Consider the following 21236-nt stretch of genomic DNA (forward strand, 5'->3'; position numbering starts at 1 on the left):
CTGGTCTTCCTTAATGTGTTGAGTCGCTAATTTCAAAACGATCCTCTTCAAAATGAAAACCATTTGCCTGCCATGCTCTGCCCCATGGCGTTATTCCCATACATGGCGCAAATGTTTCTGGCTACTGCCATTGCTGTCAACCCTCCATTGAACTCAGACCAAAAAAAAGTCAGAAATGTTCCGATTTCTCCACTTAGCTCTTCATTTTCTAGTGTCCAAAGCTCCACTCGCTATCTCCAAATGACAAAATGTAAACGCAAATAGCAACTACAATTAAAAATTATCGACGGTAAATAAACCCGTAGAAACTGTAGTGACAACATGCAGAACAAAAACACTACTAATTGATGCATCAACCTAATATACACTCCTGGAAATGGAAAAAAGAACACATTGACACCGGTGTGTCAGACCCACCATTCTTGCTCCGGACACTGCGAGAGGGCTGTACAAGCAATGATCACACGCACGGCACAGCGGACACACCAGGAACCGCAGTGTTGGCCGTCGAATGGCGCTAGCTGCGCAGCATTTGTGCACCGCCGCCGTCAGTGTCAGCCAGTTTGCCGTGGCATACAGAGCTCCATCGCAGTCTTTAACACTGGTAGCATGCCGCGACAGCGTGGACGTGAACCGTATGTGCAGTTGACGGACTTTGAGCGAGGGCGTATAGTGGGCATGCGGGAGGCCGGGTGGACGTACCGCCGAATTGCTCAACACGTGGGGCGTGAGGTCTCCACAGTACATCGATGTTGTCGCCAGTGGTCGGCGGAAGGTGCACGTGCCCGTCGACCTGGAACCGGACCGCAGCGACGCACGGATGCACGCCAAGACCGTAGGATCCTACGCAGTGCCGTAGGGGACCGCACCGCCACTTCCCAGCAAATTAGGGACACTGTTGCTCCTGGGGTATCGGCGAGGACCATTCGCAACCGTCTCCATGAAGCTGGGCTACGGTCCCGCACACCGTTAGGCCGTCTTCCGCTCACGCACCAACATCGTGCAGCCCGCCTCCAGTGGTGTCGCGACAGGCGTGAATAGAGGGACGAATGGAGACGTGTCGTCTTCAGCGATGAGAGTCGCTTCTGCCTTGGTGCCAATGATGGTCGTATGCGTGTTTGGCGCCGTGCAGGTGAGCGCCACAATCAGGACTGCATACGACCGAGGCACACAGGGCCAACACCCGGCATCATGGTGTGGGGAGCGATCTCCTACACTGGCCGTACACCACTGGTGATCGTCGAGGGGACACTGAATTGTGCACGGTACACCCAAACCGTCATCGAACCCATCGTTCTACCATTCCTAGACCGGCAAGGGAACTTGCTGTTCCAACAGGACAATACACGTCCGCATGTATCCCGTGCCACCCAACGTGCTCTAGAAGGTGTAAGTCAACTACCCTGGCCAGCAAGATCTCCGGATCTGTCCCCCATTGAGCATGTTTGGGACTGGATTAAGCGTCGTCTCACGCGGTCTGCACGTCCAGCACGAACGCTGGTCCAACTGAGGCGCCAGGTGGAAATGGCATGGCAAGCCGTTCCACAGGACTACATCCAGCATCTCTACGATCGTCTCCATGGGAGAATAGCAGCCTGCATTGCTGCGAAAGGTGGATATACACTGTACTAGTGCCGACATTGTGCATGCTCTGTTGCCTGTGTCTATGTGCCTGTGGTTCTGTCAGTGTGATCATGTGATGTATCTGACCCCAGGAATGTGTCAATAAAGTTTCCCCTTCCTGGGACAATGAATTCACGGTGTTCTTATTTCAATTTCCAGGAGTGTACATATAACAAGGATGTATTGCTTAACATACTGAAAATTTTGTCAACTATGTTTGCATTACTGACTTCCAAACATTCGTTTAAGGACTGGCTCACCAGTCAGATTAGTAACATTCATTTGAAGCTACATATCATTGCGAAGGAAAATTGGAACGAGCATACAGCATATTTCTCTACAAATACTTAAAAACCAACAGTTTTTTTATAAAATATAAATAACGAATTAGGAATACATAACTGTCGAACTTGAGTTTTACCTAAATACTATCACACAAGCCCTAAAAACGCGAAATACTCTATATGATCAAAAGTAGCCTGATACTTGGCTGAAAATGACTACAAGTTTGTGGCGCCCTCCATCGGTAATGCAGGAATTTAATATGGTGTTGGCCCACCCTTAGCCTTGTTGACAGCTTCCACTCTAGCAGGCATACGTTCAATCCGGTGCTGGAAGGTTTCTTGGGGAATGGTAGCCCATTCTTCACGGAGTGCTGCGCTGTGGAGAGGTATCAATGTCAGACAGTGAGGCCTGGCACGAAGTCTGGGTTCCAAAACATTCCAAAGGTGTTCTGTAGGACTCAGATCAGGACTCTGTGCAGGCAGTCCATTACAGGGATGTTATTGTGTTGTAACCACTCCACCACAGGCTTTGCATTGTGCACAGATGCTCGATCGTGTTGAAAGATGCAGTCGCCAACACGAACAGTGGGAAGGGAGAAGGTGCTTAAAACATCAGTGTAGACCTGTGCTGTGATGGTGCTATGCAAAACAACAAGGGGTGCAAGCCCCCTCCAAGGAAAACCCGACCACACCATAACACTGTTGCCTCCGAATTTTACTGTTGGCATTGCAGATGCTGGCAGATGACGTTCAATGGGCATTCGCCATACCCACACACTGCCATCAGATCACCACGTTGTGTACTGTGAATCGTCACTTAACACAACGTTTATCCACTGTTCAGTCGTCCAGTGTTTACGCTATAATACCAACCGAGGCGTCGTTTGGCATTTACTGGCGTGATGTGTGGCTTATGAGCAGCCACTCGACCATGAAATCCAAGTTTTCTCACCTCCCACCTTACTGTCGTAGTACTTGCAGTGGATCCTGATGCAGTATGGAATTCATGCGTGATGGTCTGGATAGATGTCTGCCTATTACACATTACGACCCTCTTCAACTGTTGGCGGTCACTGTTAATCAACAGAAGAGGTCAGTCTGTACGCTTTTGAGCTGTATGTTTCCCCTTCACATGACCATGTTCGAAATCTGTGAGTTCCGCGGAGCACCCCATTCTGCTCTCTCAGGATGTCTAATGACTACTGAGGTTGCTGATATAGAATACCTGGTATTAGGTGGCAGCACAATGCACCTAATATGAAAAATGTATGTTTTTGGAGGTGTCCGTATATTTTTGATCACATAGTGTAAAATCAAGTCCTTTTTCACTCCTCAGCTACTCCTGTCACCAGCAAATGGCTGCACTGTATAAACTGCAGCTAGGTCGGTCTTTATACCACAACTTCGTACTGTCACCAAGAGATGGTTTGCGCTGTAGAAAAAGTGGATTGTTTGTTTGTTGTACCTTGAGTTCATATTGTCACCAACAGATGGCTGCACTGTGGAAAACGATGCCTGCACCAGTAAAAACGATAATTGTTCGTTTCTAATAACGACCCTTGGTTTAAAACGCAACATAGCCTTAAATTAATTATTTTTCAGATACATGATGTTCTTCAAAATCTAAAATATTGTTTCCAACCATTTCCCCATCAGTGACGCTTGTCACAATATTCTAAAATGTTGCAAAAGGGCATCTGCAATGTAAAGAAAGTGCACGTGTTGTAATGTCAGTTTTCACGTATACACATAGTTACCAAAATAGTCCCCAAATTTCCTAAGTATGTACTCCAATGTTAACTATCCATGCCTAAAAATAGTTGATATTTTCAAGGGTGGGTCTAAGGAATCTCGATTTCCTAAAATTAACCTGGCTAGGCTTATAACTGCAGAAAAAACGTGTTAGTTTAAGTACTACGCTAAGCAGGCAAGTAGATTGATAGCCTGAATGTAAATGATTATGCCTGCTCTTGATGCAAGACACCATACACCCTCAAATGAAATATTTCCGAATTTAAATTGTTCTCAAGCACCATTTGAGGAGGGTCATAGATAATGCATCATTTTATTCACTAGATAAAATATAATCGAAGGTACTGATTGCTAGTTATTGCTAATATTACAAATGACTCAGGTCAGTTGGAGGCTATTGACGAAATTTTCAATCAGAGCTCTGGTAGCATAACGCTCAAAAAGCTTTATACAATGTGTTTTGTGTACGATTATCCAAATCTATTTTTATGGCCAGAACCAGGGTCATATTGTTATCAGTAGGTCGAGTAAAGAACAGGTTGTGTGATCCTGCGGAGTGCCAGAGCTGTAATGAAATAACACTCAATTGAAAATGGAAATGAGCGTTCGGCGCCATTGGCCGGGAGGCCCCTAGCGGGGCAGATCCGGCCGCCTCGGTGCAGGTCTTATTACATTCAACGCCACATTGGGCGACCTGCTCGAGTTAAAAATCATTTACTGACAAGAGTAGCACAACCAGTCTTTCTTCTCCCCTGTACCACCTAGCACTAACTGTGCTGAATCTGCACTGCTAGAAAGTGCAAGATGACATGTCAGTGCTGTGCTAGGAACTTGCTGAATGCAAGCTGTGGCATTGCCTGTGGTCAGTGCCAGATCCCTTAGGAGGGTGCAGTGGTCTTGCATCTCCATAGCCCAGTGTGGCTGTGAACACCTATTGGAATCCCCCCTGCTCTCGATGACCGAAACTGTGCTTAGGCTCATTCTCAGAATATTGCATACGCTGTAGTCAGATCTCAAGATGGCGTGATGGTGGAAGACACAACAGCAACACAAAGGACAGTCCGAGTGGCGGTCCCAACGTGCAGCCAGTAAGGTGATGCTTGTACTGTCCAATAGTGGCGACACAGGCATCCAGCACCCAAATTGAACGGCTTGCAGAAGGGTAGCCTGTTTCTTCATCCACAGAAGATCGGCCCAGCCCTCATACTCAGTCAGTCACCAGTATGACCGACTGGACTGCAGCTTGCAGATCAGAACTTCCCTCTATGCCATGGGGCTGTGGACTTGCAGCAGTGGACTCCTAGTTGGCAGCAGATTGTAGACACTTACTGAATTCACCAGATCATCCTGAGACTTAACAGAACTGGTCTTCCATCGGTGTCTGTGATGCAGATGGAATGTCCTCACTCTGAGAATGAGTTTGAGGAGGGCAGAGATTTTGTAGCAGGAGATGACATGATTCTCCCCTCCCTCCATTCGTGTACACTGGTGACAGAATATGCTCTCGTTTACAGAGCCTGTCAACGCTGTTGGCTGCTCTTGTGTTTGACTTCAGGACTTCAGAACGTTCCTTTACGCAAAGGCATCCATAACGGATTTCTTATGACATCTCTAAGTGGAATGAGTACATTTAGCCTCATTACAGTAGAGCACTCTTTCTGCTCTGCGCTGTTGTCAAAGTGTTGAATCCATTGTCCTTGGTTTCTCTGTCGCATAGTCTGAGGAAATGAGCTCCCAGCTTGTTTCTACTTTTGGCCTTTCATGTTGACATTCGGTTATGACAGCTTTACGTAGCCAATGGATGCACTCCAATTAGTGTCATCTCCATCAGTTCTTAACAAAATTTTATCCCTGGGTTTACTTGATATTCTACTGTGCAACATTCCCCCATACTTTATAAAATTCATACCAAATTTTCACATCTTACTACTAGTTTATGTGTATTGTTAATCCATCCTTCATGGAATATTCTCGTTATAAAAATCAATCTCACGAATCTTCATCCCCTTTTAATGTTGTACTAATTCCTAATCTGTTCGTTACTCCCACTTCCTAACACTTATACCTATGACTCACTTTAACTACTCCATAGTACTTCCTGTCATATTGCCAAATCAAGCAATATGTAAGTCATGCACAGATAATTCTGGATTTTGTATAATATACTTCTTATAGCAAACACAGATTACGCTAATGTCAACAGAACCAATATTGAACCAATGTAGTACTTACAGCTGAAACGTTTGTGTTTATGATCTGATTACAATGCTCCTTACAATACTGTTCGATGTGTTGTAACATCTGTTTTGTGGATATCTGTCTCCTGTGTGATGCTACTAGTTGATATACTGAGCGAAGGATATCTGGGTTTAGGGCATCATTTAAAAATGTTAGGTTTTGGGCTGGCAGAATCTCTAATGGATTTTCTGCCCAAGACACAATAGTGTGTGTCAACTCGATTACTGTTGTATCTGTAACTGGTAAACGAAAAGTTGCTCTGGCTTTAACTTAAACTGTTCATTTATTAATATTCTAATATTTTTGGCTCCATTTTGGACATACCCCGTGACTTTCCATTCTCATAGCAACTCAGAATCATGATCTATGCAGTGTATAACGAATCTATCCAATGTGAGCCCGTTCTTGCCAATGTGGATAAGGGGTCATACGTCGATCTGACATTCTGTAACTTCAGATTTTTTATGATACAGTCATACTTCACATATGTGGGTGTCACTCTGGACAATACTGTTTGGATAGACCATAATACTATCCTGCTGGTAATCCTGTAACTCTTCTGTGGGCATCAGCACATATACTCTGATTTCTGAAATTCTCAGTACTTGGCTAGTGTGTATCTTTACGATTTTCCTAGCATGTTCCATTTTAGAGAGTGAGAGTGTATAATAAAACATTGACAGAGCATTTTCACCTACTACTGGAAAACGTATTGACACATATACTATCACTCCATCTGTTCTCACTCCAGCTACTGAGATGTGCTAAAATAATGCTAAGATGTCCTCAGTTGGGTTCAGTATATGCTGTAGTCCAGTTATAAAATCCCTTTGCTCTTCTCTTAGTTCTGCTAAGAACTCCTGCGGTGGCGATAGTGTAGCTCTTAGCTGCCCATCTATGATTTAGAAAACAGGTTCCTGCAATGTTACTGCCTTCAGTCTTGGATCTTGGATACTGTTCAAAATCCATAAAAGTCTGGCTACAAGTGTCTACCCATCAATTTCTTGTTGTTGTTTCTGTATCCTTTTAAGATCTTTGTTTATAATATACTTAGTGTTTCTATCATACTGCCTTAAATCTGTTGACAATTCCCGTACCGCTCTTGTGTTATTTAGTGTATCTAGTTCCACTCTCATCAGTTGGGCAGTTTGCCATTCTACCTTACTCCTCGTAGTGTCTGCTACTGATTGTACCAGGCTAAGTGTGCTATTTGAATATTGAATATCTTTCCCATCTTCTCTACCAAACACTATCTTCAGAAGTTTTCCATAATTGTTTATTCAAAATCTCCTTCTCCTATCAATGTCCTTGGCACCAGGTCAATTACCTGCTTCAGCATTTCCCTATTGGTGACCATTTTTGCATTTAAGAAGCGATAATCACAACAGAACCAGTATTTTTTGGTACCATTGGAAGCATTTTTGAGCACAATGATGTTTGCACCCCATGGAGTATCGCTATCCTTAGTGATTCTGTCAGTCAGCTGCTGGACAGTGAATTTCTCCACTAGCAGCTGTAATTGCTTTGGAAACCATTATGGTTTTTTATATAATGGAGTATTACTTCCTGTTGGTATCCTATGCTATGTAATTGATGTCACTGGTAAAGGATCCACAGAATTGAACAACTCTGTGAGTCCAAGCAATAAAGCTTCCACATATTCTCTTTTTTTTCTTTGCGAGTGTTTAACTTCATGATGTGGTGCAGAACTATTAATGGTATGTTTGTGGCTGCAGTCGTCACCTGACCTGTTGTATCATCTTCTACCAACACATCCAAACTGTGAACCATTAGGCGATTTGGCAGACTCACCTCATCCATGCCAAAATTGTCTAAATTTAGACATAGATTTTCCATCTATATCTGCAACACATACTATGCTCATGCACACCATACGGTGTGACTTATTTAACTCTTTGCTGCCTACCAATGGTCCTATCATGCACAATCATTTCCTTGGCAAGTCCGTACATACAGTTTTCCTGCACCTACTGGTATGTCATCCCACAAATTAACTTCTAGTGTACAGGTTCATAGTCTAGTTGGTACTACCTTCATGACAGGCATGTCTTGGGACATTGTTTTAAGAGCAGGTTTCTCCCCTAGTGAAAACAAAGTTCCCTCAAGTACAGTCATATGCCACAAATGACCAATCATTAAGTGATGATTAACCAGGTCTGAGAATTGCACACTCACCAATGAGTGCCAGCACATCCATAGGATCCTTAAACCTTGAGTCCCAATGCTAAAGATGAGCAGTGTTGCTCCTCAATGAGTCTAACTCTTTGTTGCCAACTCGGTGTAACCTATATAGTGAAGACTGAAGTCTCTTCCTACCTAAGAGGTCCGAACTAACAACTGACCGATGTGCACCCGTGTCCACCAAGAAATTATGCTCCTTATTCCCTCCTACACCAATCAAGAAACAATTTGTCTCTGAACTTATCCTTGCAGTGTACCATTATACTGGGAACGACCTCCGATGGTCAAGGCACTCCCATTTGCGTATAATGAATGCTTCTTATTGCACTTCTCCTGCTTACTATTTCTGCAGTCATGCATCTTATGGCCAATCTCACCACAACAAAGCACTGTGTATGGAGACATGGTCTCTTCATGTGGCCTCTTTGTCCACATCTCTAGCATTTGATGACAGAGAACACCCCAGTTATTACATTTCCAAGCCACAAAATCTATTCTCCTAGATGTGTAGCAATTCTGATAGCAGAGACCTTCATCTCCATTCTTATCCTTCATAACATATCCACTGAAATACCCATCAAGAATACATCCAACACCTAATTTCTGTTTCCTGTCTGAGGAATCTGTCCACCTCTGCCTTTGTAAGGCTATGAGTTAAGCGTACGTATCCTGTCAGAGAATGCTTCTGTGGTCTTATTATGTTTCTGCATTAACCCTATGTGCCTTTCTATGAAAACTCTAGCACTATTTTTCTTATGAAAGCATTGAGTTAGTACTTCAGACAGCTGTCTAAATGTTTGTGCTTCAGTAAGTGTTTCACAGTATGTGACATACATTTAAGCGTCACATGTCAATCATAACTATAGAAAGACATATTGCATTAGACCAGTTCACTAACCAAGGTGCTTCCTGCTTCACTAACATCATCCAGAAAAGGTGATGCATCCTTGGATGTTGTTGTTGTGGTCTTCAGCCCAGAGACTGGTTTGATGCAGCTCTCCATGCTACTCTACCCTGTGCAAGCTTCTTCATCTCTCAGTACCTACTGCAACCTACATCCTTCTGAATCTGTTTAGTGTATTCATCTCTTGGTGTCCCTCTACAATTTTTACACTCCGCGCTGCCCTACAATATTAAATTGGTGATCCTTTGATGCCTCAGAATATGTCCTATCAAGCAATCCCTTCTTCTAGTCAAGTTGTTCCACAAATTTCTCTTCTCTCCAATTCTAATCAATACCTCCTCATTAGTTATGTGGTCTACCCACCTAATCTTCAGCATTCTTCTGTAGCACCACATTTCTAAAGCTTCTATTCTCTTTTTGTCCAAACTATTTATCATCCACATTTCACTTCCATACATGGCTACACTCCATACAAATACTTTCATAAAAGACTTCCTGACACTTAAATCTATACTCGATGTTAACAAATTTCTCTTCTTCAGGAACGCTTTCCTTGCCATTGCCAGTCTACATTTTATATCCTCTCTACTTCGAACATCATCAGATATTTTGCTCCCCAAATAGCAAAACTCCTTTACTACTTTAAGTGTCTCATTTCCTAATATAATACCCTGAGCATCAACCGATTAAATTCGACTACATTCCATTATCCTCGTTTTGCTTTTGTTGATGTTCATCTTATATCCTCCTTTCAAGACACTATCCATACCGTTCAACTGCTCTTCTAAGTCCTTTGCTGACAGAATTACAATGTCATCGGCGAACTTCAAAGTTTTTATTTCTTCTCCGTGGATTTTAATACCCACTCTGGATTTTTCTTTTGTTTCCTTCACTGATTGCTCAATATACAGATTGAATAACATTGGGGATAGGCTACAACTCTGTCTCACTCCTTTCCCAACCACTGCTTCACTTTCATGCCCCTCAACTCTTATAACTGCCATCTGGTTTCTGTACAAATTGTAAATAGCCTTTTGCTCCCAATATTTTACCCCTGCCACCTTCAGAATTTGAAAGAGAGTATTCCAGTCAGCATTGTCAAAAGATTTCTCTAAGTCTACAAATGCTAGAAATGTTGCTTTGCCTTAATCTATTTTCTAAGATAAGTCGTAGGGTCAGTATTGCCCCACGTGTTCCAACATTTCTACGGAATCCAAACTGATCTTCCCCGAGGTTGGGTTCTACCAGTTTTTCCACTCATCTATAAGGAATTTGTGTTAGTATTTTGCAGCCGTGGCTTATTAAACTGATAGTTTGGTAAGTTTCACATCTGTCAACACCTGATTTCTTTGGGATTGGAATTATTATATTCTTCTTGAAGTCTGAGAGTATTTCGCCTGTCTCATACATCTTGCTCACCAGATGGTAGAGTTATATCAGGGCTGGCTCTCCCACGGGTATCAGTAGTTCTAATGGAATGTTGTCTACTCCCGGGGCCTTGTTTCAACTTAGGTCTTTCAGTGCTCTGTCAAACTCTTCGCGCAGTATCATATCTCCCAGTTCTTCTTCATCTACATCCTCTTCCATTTCCATAATATTGTCCTCAAGAACATCGCCCTTGTATAGACCCTCTACATATTCCTTCCACCTTTGTGCTTTCCCTTCTTTGCTTAGAACTGGGTTTGCATCTGAGCTCTTGATAATCATGCAAGTGGTTTTCTGTTCTCCAAAGTTCTCTTTAATTTTCCTGTAGGCAGTATCTATCTTACCCCCAGTGATATACGCCTCTACATTCTTACATTTGTCCTCTAACTATCCCTGCTTAGCCATTTTGCACTTCCTGTCGATCTCATTTTTGAGACATTTGTATTCCTTTCGCCTGCTTTACTGCATTTTTGTATTTTCTCCTTTCATCAATTAAATTCGGTATCTCTTCTGTTACCCAAGGATTTCTATTAGCCCTTGTCATTTTACCTACTTGATCCTCCGCTGCCTTCACTGTTTCATCTCTCAAAGCTACCTATTCTTTTTCTACTGTACTTCTTTCCCCCATTCTTGTCAATCATTCCCTAGTGCTCTCTCTGAAACTCTTTACAACCTCTGGTTCTGTCAGTTTATCCAGGTCCCATCTCCTTAAATTCCGGCCTTATTGCAGTTTCTTCAGTTTTAGTCTACAGTTCATAACCAATACATTGTGGTCAGAGTCCACATCTGCCCCTGGTAATAACTTACAATTTAAAACCTGTTTCCTAAATCTCTGTCTTATCATTATATAGTCTATCTGAAACCTTTCAGTATCTCTTCCATGTATACAACCTTCTTTTATAATTCTTGAACCAAGTGTTAGCTAAAGTTATGCTCTGTGGAAAATTCTACCAGGCGGCTTCCTGTTTCATTCCTTACTCCCATTCCATATTCACCTACTATGTTTCCTTCTCTTCCTTTTCCTACTATCAAATTCCAGTCACCCATGACTATTAAATTTTCATCTCCCTTCACTATCTGAATAATTTCTTTTATCTCATAATACATTTTATCAATCTCTTCGTCATCTGCGGAGCTAGTTGGCATATAAACTTGTACTACTGTAGTATGCATGGGCTTTGTATGTATCTTGGCCACAATAATGCATTCACTATGCTGTTTGTAGTAGCTTACCCGCATTCCTATTTTTTTGATTCATTATTAAACCTACTCTTGCATTACCCCTATTTGATTTTGTATTTATAACCCGGTATTCACCTAACCAGAAGTCTTGTTCCTCCTGCCACCGAACTTAACTAATTCACACTATATCTAACTTTAACCTATCCATTTCCCTTTTTAAATTTTCTAACATACCTGCCCAATTAAGGGATCTGACATTCCACGCTCTGACCCGTAGAATGCCCTCCTGAGAAGTCCCCGCACGGAGATCTGAATGGGGGACTATTTTACCTCCAGAATATTTTACCCAAGAGGATGCCATCATCATTTAACCATACAGTAAAGCTGCATGCCATAGGGAAAAATTACGGCTGTAGTTTCCCCTTGCTTTCAGCCATTCGCAGTACCAGCACAGCAAGGCCGTTTTGGTTAGTGTTACAAGGCCAGATCAGTGAGTCATACAGACTGTTTCCCCTGCAACTACTGAAAAGTCTGCTGCTCCTCTTCAGGAACCACACATTTGTCTGATCTCTCAACAGATACCCTTCCGTTGTGGTTGCACCTACGGTACGGCTATCTGTATCGCTGAGGCATGCAAGCCTCCTTGGCTGTTTTCCCAGAAAAACATGTAATGAGAGTGGCTGCCATAGGATCAATAGATGGACTACCTATGCTAACTAGGGTCTTGCTATACCCTCCTTGTGCTAGCATCAGCCCAGTTGCTGCATGTAATGCTTCTAGTTCCTTTTTCATTTCCCTGCTAGCCTGGCTCCACTGTGTTTCGTCCTGAATTAATTCAGCTACCTGATTTTTCGAAACTTCAGTGGCTTCACTCAGAGTTACTGAATGCGTTTCTGGTCATTCCATAACCTCCTTTTTGAACTACACTTGACAACAAGTGGGATCCCTTTATACCAACACAATACCAATAAGCAAAAATAACTATATTAATCTTTTTTCTGTATCATGGCCCACAGAGACTAGCTGCACCACCATGCTTCATAGCCAGATCTCTACAACTTCCATATTTTACTGACACTGCCTTAGTACATGGTAACTCATGCCCTGATTAATTACAAGATTGCCATGCAGTGAGTTGTAAATATTCTTCCCTACAGTTATCTGTGAACTGTGATAAGTCTGCATGTTCTTGTGGTCTATACAATGCCACTTTCAAGTTACTATGCAGATCCTTCCAACTCAACATGGCCCCCAAAAAAAAAGAAAAAGAAAAAAGGCCAACAAAAATTGGTTTACCCACTGCACCGCATGATGACAAGTGCTGATGGCTGCTCATTTACAAGTGTGGCTCATCGATGGCAGTGACAGCTAATGTCAGTACCTCAGGTGCCCAACGTGTAGGACTGTAATTTCTCCCAGCACCAGGCAGCATGTAAGAGCCACTCTGTGACATGAATGTAGTGTGGCAGAAACACTGCTGATGTTAATGTTATGTGTCAGCTCCCTTTCTTGACACCATGACTCAAGAGTGAAGAGCGGAGGTGAGTGATGCTGGAGAGCTAATGAAACATCATTCAGTTAACAATCATTTATTGGCAAAAGTTATATGATCATACCATCTTCTCAGTGCCACCTAATAGCAACCATGCTGAGACCATGTTGCTTGAAAGCTTGAGGTAGTATGTCAATGCCCGGCAAGGAACTTGCTAAGTGCTGGCTCTGATATTACCTGAGGTCAGTGCCATACCCCTTAGGAAGGTGTGGCAGTCTTGCATCTATACAGCTCAGTGCAGCTGTGGGTGTCTGTTGGGTGCTGTCAATGAGAGAAACTGGGCCTAAGCTTGCTTCCAGAATGCTGCATACCCTTGTAGTCCATTGTCGAGATGGCATGAAAGTAGAGCACTTATCAGTAACATATGGTACCAGTATACACCCAATAAGGTGGTACTTGTATTGCCCCAGTAGTGGCAACACAGGCACTCAACACCCAAGTTGAACAGCCTGCAGGTGGGCAGGTCATTTATTCATCCATAGAAGATCAACCTGGCCACCATCCTCATTGTTGTGATAGGAAGGATTGCGGCTTGGCAAATAAGAAGTTCTCTCCACAGGAAGACAGCTGTGGACTTGTAGCAGTGGACTCCAAGGTGTCTGCAACTTGTAGACACTTGCTGGATTCATCAGGGCATCCTACAACATAATAGAGCTGGTCTTTTACTGGTATCCATGATGCATAAGGAATGCCTCACTTTGAGAATGAACCTGAGGAATGCAGAGGTTTTATAGCAAGTGATGACATGATTTCCCCCTCCCATCACCCACCACAGATACACTGGTGTCTAAATGTGGTGTTGTTTTCTGAGCCTATCAGCACTCTCAGCTCCTCTAGTGTTCAACTTCAGATTTACAAAACATTCCTTTGTGCAAAGACATCCTGGAGGAGGTGGAAGTTAGTGTTTAACATCTCATTGACAATGAGGTCATTAGAGATGGTGCACAAACTCAAGATTAGGGAAGGATGGGGAAGGAAAGTAGCTGTGCACTTTTGAAGGAACCATCCCAGCATTTGCCTTAAGCAGTTTAGGGAAACGACAGAAAACGTAAATCAGGATGACTGGACACAGGTTTGAACCGTTGTCCTGAATGCGAGTCCAGTGTGCTAACCACTGTGCTACCACACTTGATCATAGGCATCCAGAAAGGGATCTTATGACATCTCTTGGTGAAGCTACTACATTTAACCTCATTACAGTAGAGTGTTCTGTCTGCCCTGCACTGCTGTCAAAGTGCTGTATCTGTTGTTGTTGGCTTCCATTTAACACAGTCTGATGAAATGAGCTTCCAGCTTGTTTGTACTTTTGGCCTCTTGCATTGACATTCGGTTACAACACCATTGTGTAGCTGGTAGACTTGCCTCACTTTGCGATGTCTCGCATCATTTCTAACAAAATTTTATTCCTGCACTTACTTACTATTCTACTGTGCAACACTATGATGTCACAATATTCTAAAAACTCTGTAAAACATGTCAACAATGTGAACAGTGTGACATTTACATCAATTGTCTAGAACCTAGCAGAGGTTACATACAAGAAAAAACACAGTTAGACTGAAACCAATTACTTTACCAAATCTATGATGTCAAAATATTTTAAAGTGCATTGGAAAATGTAATGTTTATGTTGTAACAGTGTCTGAATACAGGAAGTGTCTATTCTATCTGGGCAGCTACAATTTGGGAAACTATGGCTCTGTTTTCTGTATCTCTATGTACATGCGGAATAAGGACATGCGGAATAAGGAAGGTAGTCAACTTTTTCTTGTTGAGTTCGTATTATAGTGTATGTCTACTGAGGTAGCAGTGATACACGCGAGTTGAATACAGTAAAGTACCATCACACACACACACACACACACACACAATTGACAAAATAAGTTGCTTTGTTACACTATAACACTTAAAATGCAGAATGACGTGAGCTGTTTAAAACGCACACTATGAGAAAGAGAACCAGAGATGGTAACAGTTAGAGATGTGACATTTCCAAAGGCAGCATCAAAGTCAATACCTCAGAAATAAAATAAAATGACTTACCATTTCTTGTGAGACATCTCCCACTTAGCTAGCACAATAAAGCTCAAAAGAATTAAAAATTGTTATATCTAAATTGTCTGTATTTTTATATAAGTTGTATTATATGTAATACTTTGCACACTTTGCATGTACAATGAGTCATTAAATGTGCCTAACATCTAACACAAGATGTTCTCTGTAAGCCCACTCCCCATTGCCATGGACACTAAACAAATGTTGTACCTCATATCAAGATGATGTTATTCTATATAAAGTACAGATAGGTACTAAATGAAATATAAAACAGTACAAAGTTCTATATCTATTGAACACATCAATATACAGTCTCTTAAGTGAGAATACAGCATCCACGAGCATGCAGAAGTACCACAACACAACATGGCATGTGGGGTGTCACATTGGCCTGCTGGAATTGTCCAATTCCATCGGAATACACAGTGGACATAAATGGATGCAGGTGATCAGACACCCCTGCTGGCATGTAGGGCCCATGGATTCATGAGATTGTCTCCATACATGTACACATCCAGCCTCTCGATACAATTTGAAATGCGACTCACCCAACCAGGCAACATATTTCCATTCATCAAGAGCCCAATGTCAGTGTTTCCTGATGTTTATGGTACACTCATGAAATGGTCATATGGGAAAATCCCACTTCATTGGTACCTCGGAGATGCTGTGTCACATCACTCGTGCACCAACTATGACACCACGTTCAGACTCACTTAAATCTTGATAACTGGCCATTGTAACAGCAGTGACTGATCTTACAACTGCACCAGACACTTGTTGTCTTACATAGGCACTGGGAACCACAGTGCCGTATTCTGCCTGTTAACATACCTCTGTATTTTAATACACAGTTTCTTTGGTGCTTCAGTGTATATTTACAGAATATTACTCAAGGTTTGTAATTTTGTAAAATAAATGTATATTGTTACATAGCTATAAGATCAAGAAAAGATTTAAACAGGAATATTAATGTTCTGTAAAATTTATAAATTTGTACTTAGCTCATTCTTATCCTGGACCCTTCAGTTATTTACTTGGAAACAAAATCATTGTCTATACTGGTCACAAAGCTCTATGTTATATCCAAGAGTGCAAATTATACCACAGTAGAATTACAAGGTGTGCGGCCTGTTTGCAATAGTTTTATTGCCCTGTGAAATACATGAAAGGAAAATAGAATGTTATTGTAGATGTTTAATTAGGTTACCAGTGGGGGTATGAAGATCAGAATGGTATTGAAGAAGTAGAGAGAAGTTACAAAATAATGTACAAAAATTGTGTAAAAGATGCAAAGGATATTAGAAAAATTTATGACCAATTTTGAAGAAATCAGAATCATAATGAAAACCGGAAACTGGTAAAAAGCTATTTAGGAAGGAAGAGATATGAAAAAGCCAGCAGTTTTATTAAATATATAAGGCAATTTTGTTTTGAATACATAGTCCAGATGGTAATGGTGAGGTAGTTCATTGGCCAGAACAACATACTGATACTCTAATAAAATACACACATGAAAGTTTTGGACATTGTGCATCATTGAAGCACATTCAAATGTTTCAAGAAAATGTATACAACATTGCTAAGAGATTCAGAAAGAGCTTAGCTACTTGTGACAGCTGCCAGCTTGTAAAAGTCTTCAATCAAACATGTAAGGGATATTTACAGGGTGTTACTCCAAAAAGGCTGATGAATTTAGTAGGCATTAACTTGTATGGGCAACTACCAATAGCAAAAGGGGCATACAGCTACATATATTTGGCATGGTGGATTTATTTTCTAAGTTCATAACATCCTTTAAAGACATCCTTTAAAGAAAGCAACAAATAAGAAAATCATATGAAAGATCATTCAGAACTATTTCAAAAGCTTAGCTGACAATTCTTTCTAATAATGGGAGTACATTCAATTTAAAAACATAGAAAAATCTTGTTGATGAGAAAAACATAAAACATATATTGGTTGAGTCAGACTATTGTGTGGAATCAACTCCAAAGTTGACTGTTTCATGCCTCTTAGAAAACTTCTGGCATATTAAAATCCCATAATCTTTCAGTTTGCATTACGATAAAAAAATCAGATTGGTTAAGAAAATTTTGTGCCTTTGTTATTTAGAAACACAGTATCTCCATAGGAAAAAAGCACCTTTTTGTTACACTTTTAGATGATGGGCATAGAATACCTGTCATTTTTGGTCAACTTAAATTTAGGAGGGATGGAAAATTAACAAAAATGATGTGGTGGTTGACTAGCTATTTTTGGAAGTTTTCATTGTTAGCACAGACAGTACATGGTACAGAAGGTGCCAATAATACTCCCTTTTTCATTAACTACAGAAAGGAAAATATCAGTATTACTTCTTCACATTTTGAGCATGATGACAATATCTACACTACTGCTCAAAATATTGAGTGCCCTGATACTACATGCGTACATCTTCCACCAAACAATAAACCGCAATGTTTTCCAGTTCTTTGTCATATGTAGAACTGTTTTCTTATCAGCCATCTTTTCTGTTGCAGGTGCTCAAACATGGCAACTGAAAGCATAGAAAAAGCTCTCCAAACAATATGTCAAGGAAACCAAAAGTTTACCTTCAGTATTTATAAGGTCAGTAAGTGACTATAGACTTGAATGATTTTAGTTGTGGCATTAATATCTGTGTAAAGGAAGTCCTAATGTTGTTAAGTAAGACTGATTTCCTATTGGTATGAGACAAATTTTCATCACATTAAATAATGTAAACAGCAGCTAAAAATGTAAAAAAACTGCTTTAGTTATCCATTGAAACTTGTTGGATGGAAACATGTTATCTTACAGGATTACATGTTTTTATAATGACTTACTTTCTGCTGTTAGTGTTGTACAGTATTTGCAGAACATCAAGAACACAATATTCAGCAAGATTCATTGCAATAGGACTTTGATCCCAACAGGTCATCCTTGTTTAGTTTTGAGCAATTTCTCAAAATAACTTCTGGTGAATCCTGATGTTCTTTCCTTAATAAAGAAACAGACATGTCCATCCAACATCTTTGCTAAAATTATAGCTAATAACTCCATTGTCATTAATATACTTTCCTTCATTTGTTTTTCTAACTAGCATTGTTGATGGTTTGCCATTCACTTACTCCATACAATGTATTTCAATGCTAAGAAACATCTCTGTGTCATCAATAAACATACAGGGGTTCCACATGAAGCCTCCCTGAGTTCCAGATCAGATTTAAAAAAGGAACCATGAGATGTAGACATTTAGGTCTACAGTTTATAACATCACGCAAAGTAACTCAAAAAGTTTTGTACGAAAAAAATTAATCCACTTCTGCATGGCCTCCTTTCATAACTTGTAAAATGTTTAGACAATATTCTGTCTCAACCCAAGTGTGCACAAGCATGTCTGGAGTGATGGAGGCTATTGCATCCACAGTTCTTCTGTAGATATCACCAAGGTCACATACAGACAAGACATATGGAAAGCCTTTCCTGAAACCCCACAAGAAGAAGTTCACAGGGACTATGGAGACTGTTGTAGCCCCTTGGTTGGTCCATCACATCATATCCATCTCTGTGGAAATTGTTGGTCCAGACACCCACAAACATATAAACTCCAGTGTGTTGGTGTACAATCACATTTGGCTGAAGGGGAAAAGCTGCCAGACAGTAAATTGTTGAAGGTTTACTGGTTGCTTGATGAAAAAGGCTAGTCCAGTTATATTGTCTCCAATCAGCACATAAGACAGTTTACCTTTCTGCTGTCTCTGGCAGGTTCCCGAAAACAGTGGACTGGATGCAAATGTTGGGTTGATTAAACCTTCCCACATGTGTCGAAGATAGCATCATCAGAGAAAATGAGATTCCGTAGATACCTGGGTTTTGTGCAGTCAGGTCCAACATCTCGAAAGCAAATTCATGGCAATGTTGCAAGAGATTTTGCTTCACTGGTTGCACAATTTGAACATTTTAAGCATGCAAACAAAGTCATTTATACAGTACATAGTGGATTGTTGAGCATTGGATGATTAGTTCCTGTGATGGTCAATGAACTGACTTTGATGGGTTTCATTGGTTGGTTTTTATGATCTCCTCTATCATCTTATCAAATGTGTATTTTCTGTCAGAAATGATTGTCTGTTTATGCTTCAGCAGCTAATTACTTGTCATACCAAGCATTAATTGTCTTAGTGTCTGGTGGGTCCTTTTGAAATTCACTTTGAAAACAACTTTGAACAGCAATGGGTGATTTCTTTTCCATTTACCATACATGCAGTGGACTCTGTTGAGGTATAGTTGTTTGTGGTAATTGTTTAGTATCCGAAAGGAATCAAAAGACATCATTTAGAAACAAATCTATGCAAAAAGTTTTGAGTTGCTTTACATGATGCCACCAACTGCAGCTATCTGTGTCTCATAGATTTTTTGTAATTGCATTTGGAAATCAGGGAAATGTCACATGGACACTGTAACGGAACATATTAAAGGCTTTACTTTAATGAAGTATGCGATCCCTTCCAAATTCAACCAGTTTAACGAGTATTTATGATTATAGAAAAGTTATTGTGTATGTTAACAATGATTGCACAACATGTCTCCATAAACAGTCAACCCATTAAATTATACTGAATAACTGACCCACACAAAAGTTTATATCACTTGATCACTGATACAGCAAATGTCATCATGAAAAACACTAAGTTTATCTTAAATAATTAATATGAAGTACGAAAAATAGTGGCCAACTTAAGTATTTTGGATCTCCTTAAATAAAAATCACCCAGTGAAACCTATTTGTTCACTAGGAGCGTTTTCACTCAGTATTCACATAATCAATCCTATTTTAGACGAAAACCAATGTAATTCTTCATAATTCATGTTACTTACTTATTTATGCAAATTAGAGAAGTCAATTGACAAACTTCTAAAAAACAGCCTTTTTGTAACAAAGAATTATTCTGTCAAGTCAACAAATCTGTCTGTCATTTTAATAACATGTTAAATTATGTCACTTGATGCAAATTAATAACTTTTCTGCACAAATTATGATAACAGATGTACATGTGACTCATAAACTATATCTCTTTTTAGTAGTTCTTTGACAATGTTATAAATACAAGCAGCGAGAAGGGTCGAGAGAACAGTCGGAGGCAGTCAGGGGCAGTCGGAATGTCACTTTGGTGAAGTGTGTTTCTGTGTTATTGTTTGGCAAAACAATGCAAAGAACATGTAAAGGAAGTACTACTTTGTGTTGTGTTATGGTCTTTGGTGGACAGTGGAATTAATATGGCCACTAAAGTAATAAATATTTGATATTTACATATGTGTTGGTTTCGCTCGTTCTTTATCATCAAAAGCACATGAAAAACACGGGACCTCATGTGTTTACCCTAGACAACCAGATTTAGAGCCAGCATCAGCAACGAGACACAGCAGCGATCCAGCAAGCAGCAGCGATTACTACAATACAATACATTGTAATGGCGCCAACCTAACATCAAGTGCTAACAAGCTCCGTAAATGGGAGTGAAATAGTGCGTTTACAGCAATTAGCAAGATATCAACGACGACCAGGAGGACCATTACAAAAGTGGGGGCTCAGCCGGGATCTTTAAGTGCATCGATGATAATAGTGCAGCGATAAATTTCGTAAGTGCTTAGCATTCCAAAAAAAAAAAAAGTTTATTTGTGCAGTGTGTCAACAGTGAAAATATGTCAAAAATAAATAAATAAATTGTGGTTGTGCGACTACGAAAAACTATCATCACACCGCTCGGAAGATTAACGTCTGGATTATGTCAATGGATTTCATCAATCAAGACTTCAGCTTCAATAAAACCGAATATAAGTGAAGAAAGCCAACAAGAACACCGACCACGACATCATAGCATAGACATAAAGCAAGGTATTTTGTTGTTGTTGTCATTTAAAATAATTAATTGTTGACATGTCTCTACCTGAGAGGGGTGAGATCGTAGGAAATGTAAAAATTGAACCAGGGGATGGGGAACAATTAAACTTAACA

General features: G+C 40.6%; 1 protein-coding gene across 1 annotated transcript in view; it reads left to right on the plus strand.

The window, feature by feature from the left end:
* The window catches only part of LOC126235805 (serpin B6-like), a 286482-nt gene that overhangs the window by 78580 nt on the left and 186666 nt on the right, over positions 1-21236 (plus strand). Inside the window, exon 2 of the mRNA XM_049944634.1 lies at positions 17740-17827. Within this exon, the coding sequence (XP_049800591.1) occupies positions 17750-17827 (78 nt within the window). The 5' untranslated portion in view covers positions 17740-17749. The remainder of the gene's footprint in view (positions 1-17739; positions 17828-21236) is intronic.

The sequence above is a fragment of the Schistocerca nitens genome, chromosome 2 (genome assembly GCF_023898315.1).
Source record: "Schistocerca nitens isolate TAMUIC-IGC-003100 chromosome 2, iqSchNite1.1, whole genome shotgun sequence".
Lineage (NCBI taxonomy): Eukaryota > Metazoa > Arthropoda > Insecta > Orthoptera > Acrididae > Schistocerca > Schistocerca nitens.